This window comes from Diceros bicornis, chromosome 19, assembly GCF_020826845.1.
Source record: "Diceros bicornis minor isolate mBicDic1 chromosome 19, mDicBic1.mat.cur, whole genome shotgun sequence".
NCBI classification, from domain to species: domain Eukaryota; kingdom Metazoa; phylum Chordata; class Mammalia; order Perissodactyla; family Rhinocerotidae; genus Diceros; species Diceros bicornis.
In genome coordinates this window covers 40,975,483-40,988,120 of record NC_080758.1, presented here as the reverse complement: position 1 = coordinate 40,988,120, position 12,638 = coordinate 40,975,483, and the positions used below count along the sequence as shown (strand labels likewise).

Here is a 12,638-nt window from a genome sequence, read left to right as displayed (position 1 = left end):
ACATAAAACATGGAGATGAGATAAATAACAACTATGTTGGGGGCTGAGAGGATGCTTTAGACAAGGTAGTCAGACAAGGCCTCTAGGAGGGAAGTAACATTTTTGGTGAGACCTGAATGATGAGAAACCAGCCACATGAAGAGTCAGAGGAATTCCAAACATGCCAGGTAGAGGGACTTGAAGAATCTTAATTCAGGGATCCTGAGGCAAGAATGAGCTCAGTGTGTTGAAGGAATATTAAGGAATGTTAAAAAGGCTACAGCATATCAAGAAAGTGGCATCCAATAAGGCTAGTTAGGGAGGCAGAAGACAGATAAAGCATGACTTGTAGGTCAAGTAAGGAGTCTGGATATTATTCCAAGTGCAAAGTGAAGCACTTGAGAGATTTAACATAGAAGAATAACATGACTTGATTTTACATGATAAAAAGATCATCTTGGTAGTTGTGTGGGGAGTAGACTGAAAAGTGAAAAGAACAGTTTGGAGGCTACTGTAGTGTTCCAGGCTGGGACTAGTTGGTGGAGGAGATGGCGAGAAACAGGTGTGTTGTAGAGGTGGAACCAACAGGACTTCTTGATGGATTTGATGATGGAAGTGAGGGGAAAAGAACTCGGAATAATCACCCTAGATTTATGGCCTGAACAGTGGTGGTGCTGGCACTGACATAGGGAAGAAACAGATGATTTGGGGGAGGGGGTAGCAAGGCGTTAGGAATCTCTGTTGGGTGTTTTAAGTTTGTGATCCACGTAGGGAAGTCAAGAAGGCAATTATAAGAGTCTGGGGCTTGGGGAGAGACAGGACTATAGGTATAAATTCAGTAATAGTAAACATAAAAATTGCCATGGAACTAGATGAGATCACCTAATAAAAGAGCTGAGATAGAGGAGAATGGTAGAGAGAGGAGGGGAAAGGAGGAAGAGAGAAAAGAAAAGAAGGGAGCGAAGAAAGGGGAAAAAGGAGTTGAATAACAAGCCTTTGATATTCCAAAACTTAGAAGTTTGGTAGAGGAGGAGTCAGGCAAGAGGTTGAAAAGGAGAGGCCTATGAAGCAGGAGGGAAATCAAGAGAATACAATGTCGTTGATGTCAAGAGAGGAAAGTGCCTGGGCAGATAGGTCCAATGACTCCAGCGCTGCTTAGAGGTCCACTGAGATGAAGACAGAGAAGTGGCCAATGGATTTGGCTGCATGAAGGTTATTGACCACCTTGAAAGTAGCAGTTTCATGGAGGAGGAGGGCAGAAGCCAGATTGGAGTGGGTTGAAGAGAATGTGGTAGGTGAAGCTTTGGAGACAGTGAGTGTAGAACACACTTTTTAAAAGGCTGAATGTGAAGGGAACAGAGAAATGAGGAATAGTTAGAAGGAGACACCATGGGATAAAGAAAGGGTTTGTTTTTGTTCATGGAAGATATCAAAGTGTGTTTGAAAGACTGATGGGATTGATCTAGGAAAGAGGGAGAAACTGGTGTTGTAGGAGAGTAGAGCTTCAGGAGTGAAGTCTGAGAACAGGAGGGGTGATCCAGTTTCCCAAAAGTTGACCCATCTTCAAAAAATGAATTCAAAAGGTAAAATTCATAATTTTTTGTTCTTCAAGAACATTTGTACTATACCATGGAGTTATCCTACAATGAAAACACTAGCATTGAGTGTTATATTTTGTATTCCATAAAATATCTAATCCTGATTCTGGGATTCTGAGTGTTTTTTTTTTTTTCATTTTTATATATATTATCATTAGGTTGAGTTACTAAGAACTATACATGAATCATTTGAGTTTTGATTCTTCTTCTCTTTCTAACATTTCTATTAGGCAATGCATTCGCTAGAGTAAAAATTGGAGATTACCATTACTATGGCTACGGGACTAAGAAAGACTATCAAACAGCAGCCACACATTACAGCATTGCAGCCGACAAATACCACAGCGCACAAGCCATGTTCAATCTGGCCTATATGTATGAACATGGTTTAGGTATCGCAAAGGTAATTGCACTGGTAATAATCCCAACCTAGTAATGGCAGCTGTACGGGAAGGAAAAATTTATAAATGTTTTGCATTTCATTGATGTCATCAATGTAGACAAAGGAAAGAAAAGACTTAACATTTGCTGAGTCTCTCCCACGTGCCAACACATATTACTTACTCTAGTATGAACTCTATGAGGTAGAAATTATTTTCTCCATTTATGCCCAAGGACATAACCAATGAGTGGAAAAAATCTAGTCTAGGCCAATTTGATTTGTAAGTTCATGCTTTTTCCAGCAATACTAGTGGGCCCTGCCCCCACTCCCTTCCACCGCTGGGTCTTTTCCATTAAAATTTCCATTGACTCTCAAACTCTCAGTAACAAAGAGAAAGTGAGAATGAGGTCAGAGCTGGATACCAAGGTGGCATTAATCCAGAAATGTCTTACGACAAACCCACCGTGTACATGACACAGTGCTGAGCCCTCTAGAGAGGCCCAAGAAAATAGATCTCCATTCTTCAAAGACTACGCTTGAGTTGAGGAAATGAAGCATATTCATTAAGAAAAAGAGCTAACAGTACAAGGAGATGTTGGGTAAATTCATTAGGCAGTAAGTGTAATTAAGGCAGAAGATGGCGTTGGGGTCTGACAGGGTGAGAAAGATGTATTAAATATCAATAATGATGATAATAGCCAGGCATCAGTGTGTTATGTATACTATGTCATTTAAAGCACACAACCACTCGATGAGATAAGCCCTATTATTGTCCTCAATCTAGGCATCAGGAAACTGAAGTGTAGAGAGGTTGTCACATGGCCAAGTTTGCGGAGCTCATCAGTGATGGAGCCAGAATTTGAACCCAGGCCTGTCTGACTCCATGTTTTTTGGTGGAAAGAGAGGGCCCTGCACTGAGTCATTCTTGGTGCTCAAACATATATTGCACTTCAGTGTTTATGTTCCTGGCTGCATTTCAAGATCCAAATAATGAGGAGATGAGCGGCTTTTCTAAGCTCTCTCCTTTCTTCTAGTTGTAGTAATTGATAATTATTGTGAGGGAATTTCCTGTCTGACAACTGCTAATAGTGCACGCTGCAACCAAGGGCTTCTTATTCAGGTACTGACAATCCAGTGGTAGCGATCCCTACCTTCCTGTGCTCTCCAGTGGCCTGCCTTTTGGCTGAACACTTTTCATCATCCCTGGCACCCTAAGCAGTGGAAAGAATGTCAAATCCAAATCCAGTCTGCGGGTGCAAGCTTCCTGTGTTTATAACATTGGAGGGTGGGGGGCGGGGGTGGGTTTGGACTGGATCCAATAGCTAAATTGGATGATTCTTTGGATGTCATTTAGCCATACCTGCTCCTCTCTAACCGTTATCCACATCTGTAAAACAGAACAATGATACTTTCCCCGCCCCAAGCTTTGAGGATAAAACGAATACACCTGTGTGAAAGGGGTTTGTAGTCAAACTGTGTAGAATGACTGTTACTCAGATCAGAAGAGAATTTGAGTGAACTGCTAGGTAAGGCTTCAACAAGATTAAAGCTTTTGTTCTTCATTCCCCATGCAAAACATAATAATGGTGAGAGGAGCACTGTCTGTATAAAGCATAAGAGTGAGCCCACCCTGTGGGCTAAATTCAAGTTAGCTCTCCTGTCCTGACTTGGTCCCCCTGACAGCCTCATCCTCACCACAGTGAGGCCATTTTGCCTGAGTCCGGGGGGGCAGTGAGGGGCGTCCTCTCAGGATGCATGGTCAATGTGCAGGAGAGGACACTGCCTGCCAGTGCCCAGCTGGCCCACTGTGTCAGAGGGTTTGGTTTTCTTCCTTGGAGTCACTGCTGACCTCTCTCCTAGGCACTTTCATCACAATGTCAAATAGCAGTTGTCAAAACATACATTGCATCTGTTTAGAAAAACTTTGAAGCTTCTCTCTGGCCACTTTTCTGTTCTTTTCTGTCAGCGTTCTTGCTAAATCATGAGTAGTTCATTTTGATCAGTCTCTCAGTCACAGGCATATTTTTTTCCCACAGAAAGTCTCTACATTAAAAAAAAGGGGAGGGCTGCACTTAACCTCAGACCTGGATAGGGGAATTTTAGATTTAGTTAATGAAGGGCCTTTGCTTTTTGTCTTTATTAATTTATTTAGCAATTAGAAAAATAATAACCGAGTACCCAGGGGCCAAGTTTACTAATCTTGCCAGCTCATAGTCAAATTAACAAGGAGATATCACATTTTCTAATTCTTAAAATGAATATGATGATAATTAAAAGCCCAAAGCTTGTTCCAGTGATGGTTAATGAAAGCAAAGCAATTAGGAGAAGAGGATTTCACAGCACTGAAGTCATCGAGTAAGTAAGCAAGGTGCTTCACAATCCTCTTTATTAGTCAATCCTCATGCAAACCAGTGGGAAAGATGAGTATCATACCATTACTAGGATTTCTCTGAGAATCAAAAAGGTATGGTGTGGAATCAAGTTTTGTAAACTCTGTATTTAAGCCCTTTGGGAGAAGGAAGTAAGATATATATCAACTCCTGGTAACTGAATGTAAAAATATGGGTCACTGTTGTTCTCATCTGTCCTTAGGAACGGACATTTGGACGAGGGTGATGTAGGTGAGTTATCCTAAAAGCTTCACTGAGAAGCATCTCATTCCCCAATTTCTGACTTCAAATTAAGCTCAGTGGGCTCCTTGACTTAAACTGTGGTCCAGGACTGACTGCACTGTTGTTCTGGGAACACAAAGTAATACCTCGGAGAAATTGGGAAAGAACCTGAACTAATTTAGAAACGTAAGCACTCAGCTCACAAGTTGTTATGAAACTCTTTCTCAATTTATACTCAATTCAGAAGTGCTTCAGACATTTAACCATGAACAAAACCTGTTACCCATCTCCTCCTGCCTATCCCTTCTGTCTGTATCCTGGTACAGGCCTGAATTTCTACTCACGTAGGCTTGTTGTAAAGAATTCTCAGGGGTCTGTCATTCTGGTGTTTTTCCTTCAAAACTGAGGCAGAGATAGCTCTGTCCACCAAAGATTTGTAATCTCCAGTCCACGGGGAAGATTTGTTGCTGGGATGTATCTCCTAGTCAGAGATTACATTTCCCAGCTCCCTTTGCATCTGTTGGGGGAGAGGGAGAATCCCCTGCCCCCTTTCCCTTAAGGTTCTTATGGCTGGCCAAATAATTAAAAAGGCAGGTTAGTAGGAGAAAATAAAACAAAGTTTAATAACATGTATACATGGAGAAACTCAGAAAGAGAACTGAGCAACTCGGCCATTCTGACTAAGCTGCTCACTTAAGTATATTCAGCTAAAGACAAGGAGAATGTTGTGGGTAGTGGTTTGGGGTTTCAGAGGGGAGGAAGACAATTTACACGGAGATGGAAATGCAAATGTTTTTCAGATGACTCTTTACTGGGCCACCTATAGAGAATGTGGCCCCAGAGACAGAATTTAGATAAGATGGGTTTGTTGGTGACTTTCTTATCACATCTATTTTACATTATATTACAGCTATTATATGGGAGTGGCTCCTTCCTGGAACAGGCCTTCTATGTTAAATTCTTTTAGGCACTTTTGGGGGGAGGTCAAAGTTTCTTTCAGAGCCTTCTGTTCAATCAATAATCAAGGTAAAGAGACATATTTTGAAGTGGCCAATTCTGATCCCCCACACATCCATGTGACAAGTTCTAACCAAAGGAATGGAAGTAAAAGTGAAAGGTGCCATTTCTGGGCTAAGGCACCTAAGAAGTAGGTGGAACTTCTCTCTAGTCCCTTTACCATTCCACTGGCTGAATGCAGATGACACAGAGGCTCTAGGGGATGGCAGAACCACATGGTAGAAGGAGCTTGGGTCCCTCAATTACCATGTGAAGAAAATTCACCACCAACCGGGAACACCCAGACTGGAATGTTGAATGTGCTGAGCCACTGAAATTTGGGAGTTTATTTGTTACAGATGTTAGCATTACCTTAGTTAATACATAATCCATCTAACAAAGCACTACCAGGTTATTCCTGACAAAATATAACTCTGGTACTGTTACTCCTCCACCTTACCCCCCCAAACAAACATACTAATTACAAACAAGCAAACACACAAATAAAAAAATCTTATTGACTTTCTACTGCCTAATGAAGTCCAGACTTCCTACCCTGGCCTTCAAAACCTTCCTTGAGCTAACCTAGTGTTGACACAAATAATCCATAACCAATACATAAATCAAAATTGAGGTGAATTTATTATGAGCCAGATCTGAGGACCATGTAGTCTGGTAGACTCCTTTCATAAAGGAATGGAGCACTCCAAAGAAGTAGGGGTACACATAGTGGTTATATACTGTCAAAGAGCATGTATCACATATGATTGGAATGTCCCTTTTACAACAATCACAAGGTTGCTTTGCAGGCACAGGATTTCACATAGCAATTGATGAACATAGCAGGTAGCAGGTCTGTGGTCTCGAGCTGGGTAGTCACAGCAGGTCAACAATCAATCCCTACCCTAGGGAGAGCTGCTTATCCTTAAGGAAATGCCAATGTGGGGGAAGTTACTTTATCTTTAAGGGCATTGTTTTTGTCTTTGGGACATAGTAAATACTTAAAGCAGATATACAGTGCATGCTCGACAGCCATGTCAGGCCCTTTTGGAAAAACAAGGCCAGGCCAAATTAGTTTTACACCAAATGGCTTCCTCATATAATCTAATATATCCTATTGCTTGTCATTTATTTATCACTACCTTGATAATAATGGCTAGATATGCCACTAGGGCTATTTTTATATATCTTCTGGGCTATTTTTCCTTACCCCTAAAAGATCTTGAACTGAACCCTCCTGACTTTTGGTCATATCATCCCATTTTCTGGAATGATCTTCTACATTTTTGCCCACTGAAGATCAATCCATTTTTCAAAGAATAACTCCAATATCATCTCCTCTATGACCCCGTTCAATGAACCTCCAGATTTAAAAGATATCTGCCTCTAAACTACCATGGTACTGTGCCTTGCTTTTTATTCATTCATTTATTCACTCAAATATTTACCAAGTGTTTTGTTTTGTGTCAGGAAGCACTGTGCTTGGTTCTGGGAATACAAGAAGAACAAGACACAAAAGGGGAGGAAGACTATCCTCTACCCACTCTGGGTCCTTTCTGGCTGGGCTACAAATTAAATTGACATGAGACTGAACAGCAGGAGAAAATAGAACAAAGCTTTATAACGTGTATACATGGGAGAGACCAGGGAAACTGAGTTTCTTGACCAATGGGGAAGTTTTCACCTTAACTAGCATATTAAGGTAGACAAAGGAGGACGTTGAGGGTAGGGGAATCAGCTGTGGGAGATGACCAGAAAGCACAGTAATCAAGAGTATGCAGATCTAAGTCCTCGCTTTCTGCACTGATAAGACTTTCTAGAGATAAGGTCATCCCCCCTTCTTCCTGGTACAGAGAGGGAGATACCTTTACAAATGATGATTTCCCTTATAAATGTAAATGTTTGGTCTTAGCAAGGATCCTCCCAGTCTATCGATAAAATGACGAAGGTAAAAAGACATATTTTGAAGGGGCCAAGTTTGATCTCCCACAACACCTTCAAATAGCTCACAGTCTACTATGGAAAAGACATGTCCATAGCTATAGTGAAAGCCCTAAATGGCACACACAAGTAAAGTACTAAAACATGTTTAAAAGGGAACAATTAATTTGCGTGGAGGAATCAGTACTGTGGGGTCCTGTTCTAAAATGTTTTTGTAACATGGACTATAAGAAACACATGACAATCTTTTTAAATGGAAGAAAGCATGTATGTTTTAAGATAATGACTAGGAGATATATCTTAAATTAAGACAAAAGGTGAGGGGAAATTATCCTTAGAGATGAGTTTCAAATATATATATATAGTCAGACCTACTAGATAACACATTTTTTGGATCCTGCAGGAAAAACAAAACCATATCCACTGAGTAAATTATAAATAGAGCTGCCAAAAATAAAAGTAATTATGGCACAAAGCATTTTTATTTCTCATTTGTCTGGTCTGACCACCTATGGGGTGTTAGAGCTGAAGCTTTAAATGCCAGAATAGAATTATTTTCTGGAAAGGACAAATTAAAGTCAGATATTTAAAATGGACCTCTCAGAAATGTGACAGCACAGAATACACACCTCTTAGAAATGGTTATAACCTTTCTTGAAATAAATGTCTATTACCTAATGAAATAATCAGAAATGTGCTAAAAAATTTGTACGTGTATACCTTGATTCATTACAGAAAAAAATACCCTACAAATAACCAAAATACTCCAAAACATGTTATATAAACTATTGTGTGGTGGTATACTATTCCATTATGTATTTTATGGCCTAGTGGTTCAGTGAGCAGGCTAGACACAGACTATCTGGATTTGAATTCCAGCTCCACCACTTACAAGTCGTATGAATTTGGGTAAGTGACTTAACTTCTCTGTGCCTCGGTTTCTTCATCTTTAAAACGGAGTTAACATTATCTGCCCTATAGAATTGTCATGAGGTTTAAATACATGAAAGTGGTGACTGGCACACAGTAAATATTTAATAATTATTAGCTATTATTAAAATATTAAAATACTATGCAATCATTAAAAATAAAAATATTGTAGACCAAAGAAATATCTTAGGACACAGTATATTATTTGAAAAACATTGTTAGGTTAAGAAAAGAGAAGACAAAATATCATGCAGAGTGAAAAATTCCTAAATTAGAAGTGTATATATGAATACAAAATAGTGAAATGCTGGAAGGATGTGTATAAAGTATTATCAGTAGTTATCTCTGTGCAGTGAGATTGTGGGTATTTTTTTTCTTATTTATTCAGCTCTATATTTTCAAAGTTTTCTCTAATTAAGATATAGTATATTAATAATAAGAAAACAGGAATAAATTGTTTTTCAAAACTACCTCTGGGGGCCGGCCCCGTGGCACAAGCGGTTAAGTGCGCGTGCTCTGCTGTGGCGGCCCGGGGTTCACTGGTTCGGATCCCAGGCATGCACCTACGCACCGCTTGGCAAGCCATGCTGTGGCGGCATCCCATATAAAGTGGAGGAAGATGGGCACAGATGTTAGCCCAGGGCAGTCTTCCTCAGCAAAAAAAAAAAAAAAAGAGGAGGATTGGCAGATGTTAGCACAGGGCTGATCTTCCTCACGAAAAAAAAAAATAAAAACTACCTCTGTCCCATTATAAGAAATTTTTGATGACACCCAAAGATTTTGGGGCTGGAAAACTCCTGCATCATGTAACTGAACAATTTTCATAAACCGGATACTTTATTGCTAGAGAATTCTGTATCTTTGAAGCTATTTTGAACATGTGAACATTGGGCAGGACTTTGGCACCCCTGACATTTTAGTGAGAAAATACCATTTAAGAAGAGTCTGCAGATCAGTTTACATAATCTCCTAAATCAGTGAATTGAAAGAAAAATAAACACAAATGTACCACGTGAAAGTTAAATGTAAGTGGATTAGGTGTGCAATGGACTTATTTAATGAACCCTGGCCATCAGCAAAACACTATTTATGGAGAAGAAATTTTTTGTTTGAACAACTTGGATTTTTTACTAACTAGGATCAAAGAACAAAGAGTCTTTTCTGGAGTCTAGTAATAAAATTTATTTTCTGTGAGTTGCCCTAATTAGCCAGAAGGGTTCAGGAATTTCTTTCTCTGGGAGTTTTAAAGAAAGACTTTCCTATCCCACCCCATCCCCACCTTGAGTTGTGAGGCCACCTGTGCAAGGACTGAGCTCATCTCATCCCACTTGAACGGTACTTCTCGCTATTTTTTATTAAACTAAGCGACTGGACTGTGATGTTTGTGCCTCAAGAAATAAATTAATAACTATTGCCAGCCTCAAATAAGAATGAATGCCTGAGATATTGACAAAGCCTGCCTTTCCCTGAACGTCCTATTCAAGTCAATATGTCTTTCCCATGAAGAGGTGACAGTCATTATAATCTGCAGGGTGATTTCAGATGAACACCCATTGAATTTGTTGGAATTAGAGACACAAGTTAGAATTTTTACAACATCCATTTTCTCTATTGCCAAGAAAATTTGTTCAGATCGATCTCCTGCATTTTAAGTATTTTAAGCAAGAACATTCCTCTTTCTCCAACAAATCAATTTACCAGACCACAAAGCTTTGGAAAAATTTAAGAAATGACAAGCAGAACACAGCTGAGAGAGGACACCACCCAAGAAAAAGTGTTTAGCAGAGGCCTCAAGGATTCATAACTGTTGGATGGAGATCTGTGTAATGCGGGTCTGGGAGATGGAGAAGAAAGACAAAGACATACTGGATGACCACAATTTGTGAAAAATCTGTCTTCTTCCCCTTCTTCTGAAAGTAATCTACAGGTGCCCAAGTAAAGTACAATTCTGGGACTGGCCCAGGGCACTTCAACTTTTAAAAGTAACTCTACTCAGCCTTTTCATTACTCTGTTTGGGAAAACAAAGCAAAAATAAAGCAAACAAAGAAAAACAAGCCGTAAGTAGGTGAAAATGAAAAAAAAAGCTATTTTTTATGTGGCATGGCATAATTTAATGGGAAAAAAAGTCCCTGAAAATATTGTATGTCATTTGAGGATCAAATTCCAACCTGAGAACCAAAATAGTTTATCCATCCATTCTATAAGGATTATCAAAGATTTACTATGTACTGGGGATTTCTATTAACACTGGGAAGTCAGGGGTGAACAGGCAGTATGAGTCCTTGTCTTCAAATGGATAAACAAACTCTATAACTTCAAGTATGATAAGTATTATGAAGAAAACTAGGAATTTTAAATGCTTGCTACTATCTGTATTATACTGGTTTGGGAGCTGTACTAGTAGTGTCTAGTTTTCTCCCACCCCTTTAATTGGAATCCTACCTAAAATTTGGTCCAAGTGTATCCAAGAAAGCTTTCTGGAGATTGTGTTAGTTTCCTGTGGCTGCAGCAACAAATTTACCAACAACCAGCAACATTTGCTTACCACAAATTTTAGTGGCTTAAAACAACACACATTTATTATCTCACAGTTTCTGTAGGTCAGAAACCTGCATGTCCTCTGCATGGATCTCACAGTCTGAAACCAAGGCTGTTTTCCTTACTGGGGGCTCTGGAGAAGAATTCGCTTCCAAGCTCATTCAAGTTGTTGGCAAAATTCAGTTTTTGCCCTTGTAGTACTAAGGGCCTAATTTCCTTGCTGGCTGTCTGCATCCCTTCTCATTCTTTCCGCATGGCCCCTCCAGCAATGGCGAGTTGAGGCCTGCCTATGCTTAGAATCTCTGACTTCTCCTGCCACATCTCTCTGACTTTCTCTTCTGCCCTCAGCTCTGAGGAAACTCTGTGGTTAAGGGCTCCTGGGATTATACTGAGTCTACCCAGATAATCCAGGACAATCTACCTATTTTAAGGTCTGTAACCTTAATTACATTTGCAAAGTCCCCTTTGCCATCTGACATAACATACTCACAGGTTCCAAGGATTAGGGCATGAACATCTTTGGGAGGCCATTCTGCTTACCAAAGATAAATTATGAGATTTCAAACAATGGCTTTTGTTTACTTACCCCTAAAGAATCTGCAGCTAATGAGTATGGGCTGTTCTATTTCTAGGACATTCACTTGGCCAGGAGACTATATGATATGGCTGCTCAAACAAGTCCGGATGCTCACATACCTGTGTTCTTTGCCCTCATGAAACTGGAAACTGTGCATTTGCTCCAAGATATCCTGATTTTTAATGTAAGTTTGTCTTAAATAAGTCTCAAATCTCTGAAAACTCCAATGAGCAACTCTTGGGTGATGGAATGGAGGGAAATGACAGTCCTGAATGGAGTGGGACGGTTAGATTTTTTTTTTTTTGACAGAACGTTTCTTGCCGGCAGTTTACAATGAGATGGAAATGGATGAAATTGGACAATACCCTTGGACCATACTGGGATTTATTTGTGATTGGCCTAATTGTTGCTATGCTGATCTTCTTGCTTAGAAATCACTACCGGTAGGATCTGGATCATAGGAAAACCAGTTCACTCCAAGGTATCCTCGCTAAATAAAGAACTTCCTTGTCAAACTCAAGAGTCTGCTGCAGATTTCACACACAAGTCTGTGGTGGAAAATGGACAAAGCTTGGGACCTATCCTCTGAGAAACCATTTCAGACTTCCTACTTAGTTGAGGTGACCGCTTGGGTCAGGGGTGGGGTGCTGGAGTCTGGTCACCTTACACTTCCTTACAAACCTGTCATCTCGGTGACCTAGTATTGAATTAGAGATAAAGACTACCCATTTTCATGTTGTTATAACAACCTCTCCCTTTTCCAGAGGATAAATGGGTTTCTTGGCTCCTACAGTCATACTGAGGTAGGAAGGGGGAGCTTTGGGAGGGCAGGAACACAGATCCCTTGCAATCCGATAAGGACACAAATTACGAATAGACTTCATCTTGCGGGAATGCTCCTGTGAACCACATCATAGTGCTAATGAGCAGAAGTTCCTTGTGGCATGCTGTGCCAGAGGGACTGACTTGGACTTCTCAATGAGTGGCCTTTTATCAAAGCTCCTTTAGTAGTTGTATAGTGAACAATGCCATTTGGGGTCTGACCAGCACTGTAGTCCTCTCTTCCACCCCTCATTGGAACCCT

At 40.2% G+C, this 12,638-nt stretch overlaps 1 protein-coding gene across 1 annotated transcript in view; it reads left to right on the top strand.

Annotated features, from left to right (window-relative positions):
* The window catches only part of SEL1L2 (SEL1L2 adaptor subunit of SYVN1 ubiquitin ligase), a 76,078-nt gene extending 64,077 nt beyond the window's left edge, over window positions 1-12,001 (top strand). The window contains exons 16-18 of the mRNA XM_058562156.1: window positions 1,808-1,980; window positions 11,610-11,738; window positions 11,864-12,001. Coding sequence (XP_058418139.1) covers window positions 1,808-1,980; window positions 11,610-11,738; window positions 11,864-12,001 — 440 coding nt within the window. The remainder of the gene's footprint in view (window positions 1-1,807; window positions 1,981-11,609; window positions 11,739-11,863) is intronic.
* Window positions 12,002-12,638: the final 637 nt, after the last annotated feature.